General features: G+C 35.1%; 1 protein-coding gene across 1 annotated transcript; it reads left to right on the top strand.

The window, feature by feature from the left end:
* The first annotated feature begins 3,547 nt into the window (after positions 1–3,547).
* On the top strand, positions 3,548–5,791 carry LOC109585929 (ankyrin-1-like). Its single transcript, XM_020002078.1, has one exon. The coding sequence runs from the start codon at positions 3,551–3,553 to the stop codon at positions 5,534–5,536; it is 1,986 nt and encodes a 661-aa protein (XP_019857637.1). The 5' UTR covers positions 3,548–3,550; the 3' UTR covers positions 5,537–5,791.
* Positions 5,792–6,447: the final 656 nt, after the last annotated feature.

Here is a 6,447-nt window from a genome sequence, read left to right as displayed (position 1 = left end):
AAATGGTCACACTCAAATAGTTGAACTGTTGCTGAAGGAACAAGTTGATCCTAATGTTCAAAACAAAGATGGAGTGAATGCTTTTATGTTGGCTTGTGAAAATGGTCACGCTCAAATAGCTGAACTGTTGCTGAAGGAACAAGTTGATCCTAATGTTCAAAAGAAAGATGGTTGGAATGCTTTTATGTTGGCTTGTGCAAATGGTCACACTCAAATAGTTGAACTATTACTGAAGGAACAAGTTGATCATAATGTTCAAGACAAAGATGGTTGGAATGCTTTTATGTTGGCTTGTCAAAATGGTCACACTCAAATAGTTGAACTGTTGCTGAAGGAACAAGTTGATCATAATGTTCAAGACAAAGATGGTTGGAATGCTTTTATGTTGGCTTGTGAAAATGGTCACACTCAAATAGTTGAACTGTTGCTGAAGGAACAAGTTGATCCTAATGTTCAAAAGAAAGATGGTTGGAATGCTTTTATGCCAGCTTGTCTAAATGGTCACACTCAAATAGTTGAAATTTTGCTGAAGGAACAAGTTGATCCTAATGTTCAAAACAAAAATGGAGTGAATGCTTTTATGTTGGCTTGTCTAAATGGTCACGCTCAAATAGTTAAACTGCTGCTGAAGGAACAAGTTGATCCCAAAGTTCAAAACAAAGATGGTTGGAATGCTTTTATGTTGGCTTGTGAAAATGGTCACACTCAAATAGTTGAACTGTTGCTGAAGGAACAAGTTGATCCTAATGTTCAAAACAAAGATGGAGTGAATGCTTTTATGCCAGCTTGTCTAAATGGTCACACTCAAATAGTTAAACTGTTGCTGAAGGAACAAGTTGATCCTAATGTTCAAAACAAAGATGGAGTGAATGCTTTTATGTTGGCTTGTGAAAATGGTCATGCTCAAATAGCTGAACTGTTGCTGAAGGAACAAGTTGATCCTAATGTTCAAAACAAAGATGGAGTGAATGCTTTTATGCCAGCTTGTCTAAATGGTCACACTCAAATAGTTAAACTGTTGCTGAAGGAACAAGTTGATCCTAATGTTCAAAACAAAGATGGAGTGAATGCTTTTATGTTGGCTTGTGAAAATGGTCACGCTCAAATAGCTGAACTGTTGCTGAAGGAACAAGTTGATCCTAATGTTCAAAACAAAGATGGTTGGAATGCTTTTATGTTGGCTTGTCAAAATGGTCACACTCAAATAGTTGAACTGTTGCTGAAGGAACAAGTTGATCCTAATGTTCAAAACAAAGATGGAGTGAATGCTTTTATGTTGGCTTGTGAAAATGGTCACACTCAAATAGTTGAACTGTTGCTGAAGGAACAAGTTGATCCCAAAGTTCAAAACAAAGATGGAGTGAATGCTTTTATGTTGGCTTGTGCAAATGGTCACGCTCAAATAGTTGAACTATTACTGAAGGAACAAGTTGATCATAATGTTCAAGACAAAGATGGTTGGAATGCTTTTATGTTGGCTTGTGCAAATGGTCACACTCAAATAGTTGAACTGTTGCTGAAGGAACAAGTTGATCCTAATGTTCAAAAGAAAGATGGTTGGAATGCTTTTATGTTGGCATGTCTAAATGGTCGTGCTCAAATAGTTGAACTGTTGCTGAAGGAACAAGTTGATCCTAATGTTCAAGATAAAGATGGTTGGAATCCTTTTATGTTGGCATGTCTAAATGGTCATACTCAAGTAGTTGAACTGTTGCTGAAGGAACAAGTTGATCCTAATGTTCAAAGCAAAGATGGTTGGAATGCTTTTATGTTGGCATGTCTAAATGGTCACACTCAAGTAGTTGAACTGTTGCTGAAGGAACAAGTTGATCCTAATGTTCAAAAGAAAGATGGTCGGAATCCTTTTATGTTGGCTTGTCAAAATGGTCACACTCAAATAGTTGAACTGTTGCTGAAGGAACAAGTTGATCTTAATGTTCAAAAGCAAGATGGTTGGAATGCTTTTATGTTGGCATGTCTAAATGGTCATACTCAAGTAGTTGAACTGTTGCTGAAGGAACAAGTTGATCCTAATGTTCAAAGCAAAGATGGTTGGAATGCTTTTATGTTGGCATGTCTAAATGGTCACACTCAAGTAGTTGAACTGTTGCTGAAGGAACAAGTTGATCCTAATGTTCAAAAGAAAGATGGTCGGAATCCTTTTATGTTGGCTTGTCAAAATGGTCACACTCAAATAGTTGAACTGTTGCTGAAGGAACAAGTTGATCTTAATGTTCAAAAGCAAGATGGTTGGAATGCTTTTATGTTGGCATGTCTAAATGGTCATACTCAAGTAGTTGAACTGTTGCTGAAGGAACAAGTTGATCCTAATGTTCAAAACAAAGATGGTTGGAATGCTTTTATGTTGGCATGTCTAAATGGTCATGCTCAAATAGTTAAACTGTTGCTGAAGGAACAAGTTGATCCTAATGTTCAAAAGAAAGATGGTTGGAATGCTTTTATGTCGGCTTGTCAAAATGGTCGCACTCAAGTAGTTGAACTGTTGCTGAAGGAACAAGTTGATCCTAATGTTCAAGATAAAGATGGTTGGAATGCTTTTATGTTGGCTTGTCAAAATGGTCACACTCAAATAGTTGAACTGTTGCTGAAGGAACAAGTTGATCCTAATGTTCAAAAGCAAGATGGTTGGAATGCTTTTATGTCGGCTTGTCAAAATGGTCACGCTCAAATAGCTGAACTGTTGCTGAAGGAACAAGTTGATCCTAATGTTCAAAAGAAAGATGGTCGGAATCCTTTTATGTTGGCTTGTCAAAATGGTCACACTCAAATAGTTGAACTGTTGCTGAAAGAACAAGTTGATCCTAATGTTCAAGATAAAGATGGTTGGAATGCTTTTATGTCTGCTTGTCAAAATGGTCACACTCAAATAGTTGAACTGTTGATGAAGGAACAAGTTGATCCTAATGTTCAAAAGGAAGATGGTTGGAATGCTTTTATGTTGGCATGTCTAAATGGTCACACTCAAGTAGTTGAACTGTTGCTGAAGGAACAAGTTGATCCTAATGTTCAAGACAAAGATGGTTGGAATGCTTTTATGTTGGCTTGTCAAAATGGTCACACTCAAATAGTTGAACTGTTGATGAAGGAACAAGTTGATCCTAATGTTCAAAAGGAAGATGGTTGGAATGCTTTTATGTTGGCATGTCTAAATGGTCACACTCAAGTAGTTGAACTGTTGCTGAAGGAACAAGTTGATCCTAATGTTCAAGACAAAGATGGTTGGAATGCTTTTATGTTGGCTTGTCAAAATGGTCACACTCAAATAGTTGAACTGTTGATGAAGGAACAAGTTGATCCTAATGTTCAAAAGGAAGATGGTTGGAATGCTTTTATGTTGGCATGTCTAAATGGTCACACTCAAGTAGTTGAACTGTTGCTGAAGGAACAAGTTGATCCTAATGTTCAAGACAAAGATGGTTGGAATGCTTTTATGTTGGCTTGTCAAAATGGTCACACTCAAATAGTTGAACTATTGCTGAAGGAACAAGTTAATCCTAATGTTCAAGACAAAGATGGTTGGAATGCTTTTATGTTGGCTTGTCAAAATGGTCACACTCAAATAGTTGAACTGTTGCTGAAGGAACAAGTTGATCCTAACATACAAACTAATGATCAGTTTACTTCTCTAATAATTGCCTGTAGCGCACAAATAGATAATATAGAAATAGTGCGACTATTATTACAGTATGGTGCTGATCCCAATGCTAAGATAGATAAGACAGGTACGACACCTTTACTTTTAGCAGTGAATTTTGGAAGGTCAGAAATTTTAACAGAATTAATAAATGTTGGTGCTAACGTCAGTGAAACTTTTTCTATGCCACCAAAGCCATTTATTAATGCTATTATTCGTGTACCAATTAGTGGAAATTGTGAAGTAATTTGTAACTTATCAACAGGTGACGTTACTTTTATTAACAGTACTGGAAGTTCAAGTGTTTTATATAACTTGAAACAATTAAAGCTTACATTGATTCAATGTGCAGTTGGTATGGTTGCATTGAATGAAGGAAAAGAGAAATTTCTTCAATCAATGAAGCAAGGAATTATGAATATTGGTAAAATTTCTCAATTTGGTATGGAAATTGATTCAAAGGAAATCATTGAAGTGTTATCACAAGTAAGTATTGACAAGAGACTTGAAGTCTTGAAAGTGTTATCACTAAGATGTCCTGATAATGATTCCTACACTCTAATGCTAGCAGCTATGTGGGGCCTTACACAAGTTGTGGATTTGTTACTAGAAGCTGGTTATGATCCCCAAAAACCTCTTTCATCAAGTAAAACTTTTGAACAATTTACTAAAACATTCCATCAAGTTGCAGAACTTGACTTTACCTATCCATCTCTTGTTGCTGCTTGCAGTGAAGGACATTTAGAAGTAGTTAAACTATTATTAAGAAAAACGCATGATATAAACCATCAACAAGAAACTGGGGAAACATTTTTAATGCTAGCATGTGATTGTGGTCACAAGGATATAGTACTAACACTACTAGAGAATGGGGCAGATCCTAATATTTGTGATAATAAAGGAAATAGTGCTCTACATTATGTATTACTGTCTAACAGCAGTGGAGATAATATACTAGATATCATACAAACACTGCTGTCATGGAATATAAATGTTAATGCACAAAATAATAATGGAATGACTCCACTATTGACTGCATGCAGTAAAGGATACACAGAGGCTATACTATTATTATTATTGGATAAGGCTGATCCTAATATCACTGACAACAAAGGAAAGACTGCACTGATGTATACCTGTGAAAATGGACATAGTGAAATAGTTGAGCATTTATTAAGGACATATGAAACAGATCCGTTACAGAAAAGCAACAATGGGATATCAGCTCTCTCTTATGCTGCATATAGTGGAAGCATTGAAGTCATTAATATACTGTTACACAAGCACAATCCTGATCAAGAAGAAATAGAGAAGGCAGTAACAGCAGCTTGTTATGGAGGACATAAGGAATCAATCAAGTTATTAGCAGATAAAATAAACCTTACAAATCTTAAAAAAGACATACTGACTGCTTGTGTGTCAGATGATATGACACTATTTGTTCAAGTTATAGCAAAACAAGCATCATTTGACTTCTTATATACACCATTGATAGAATCTACTGGTCTCACTCCTCTTATGATAGCTGCTTCCTGTGGCAGTGATAGAGTAGTACAAACGTTACTACAGAGATATGGAGCTGATGTTAATCAACAAGATAAGCTACTAAATTATTCTCCTCTAATGTATGCAGTATCAGGTAGTAAGTCAACCTCAACTGTCCAGTATCTATTAGATAATTATGCTAATGTCAATGTTATTAGCAAAAATAAAAAGACACCATTAGATATTGCTAAATCTAAGGAAATAGCACAACTTCTGAAAAAAATGGGTGGGAAAACATATTCTTCCCTCATGGCAGTCCCAGGTACTGAAGACAGGGCACTATTGAATACACAAGAAAGATTTACTATCATAAAGTTTATGTCTCCGATGATCTAATGAATGTTATACCAACTTCTTGATCTAATGAATGTTATACCAACTCTCCCCTAGTTCACAATTCTTGTATTCTCTTTCTTTCACTTTGAACACACACCTTATTTAGAACAACTTACTTCTAGTGCTATACTGTAGTCTAATAATCCCTTTCCCTCTTTACACATAGTTTTAGTGATGCTGATGCTTATTCTGTTTAAATTATGATTTTAGTTTATTAGAAGAAATGTGTGTCTGCTGATAATTTTACAAAAATTTTGGCTGTAGTTCTTTGTATTATTAACAATTGTTTTAGTTTATAATAATTATTCTAGTTAATAAGAAGTCATTTTTTATTACTGAAAGCGTAGTCGTTGATTGAATTGATAGCCACTCCTGTTGTATTGAGCACTACATTTTAGATCAATAAGAGAGGCTGTGCAGATGTCAGATGACAATGTGCATGACCTAATAGTGAGAAGAGACCTTTTTCCGCAATTTCCATCCTCTATAAATGACAAGTAGCTGTTATATAATGTAGAATAGATCTCGATAAAAAATACATTTTTCTTCCCTTTTTGTGTACATAACTTGCCACACTTAGATATGTTAACATGAGATGCACAGACTCGCTACTTATTAATTAATATTACTACATTATTTGTCAACATAAAATAACAAATAAGATAAAAAAACAATATAAAAATCACCAAAATTAAAATATAACCTCTCACAAATACATCATTATTTACTAGTATTATTAATATGGATATGATACCAGTAGTCCCCAGGGTAATTGAGTATAGTGTCCCCTTCCATTAGTAGACTGGATCCTCCTCCATCAAGATTAACTGCATTAACAACACCTCTCTTGATTAGCATGTCAGCAAACTGGAACAAATTAACTCTAAAATAAAAACAATAAAATAAAATAA

This window comes from Amphimedon queenslandica, unplaced genomic scaffold, assembly GCF_000090795.2.
Source record: "Amphimedon queenslandica unplaced genomic scaffold, v1.1 AMPQUscaffold_12983, whole genome shotgun sequence".
Taxonomy (NCBI): domain Eukaryota; kingdom Metazoa; phylum Porifera; class Demospongiae; order Haplosclerida; family Niphatidae; genus Amphimedon; species Amphimedon queenslandica.
This window is presented reverse-complemented; position numbering and strand designations above follow the sequence as displayed.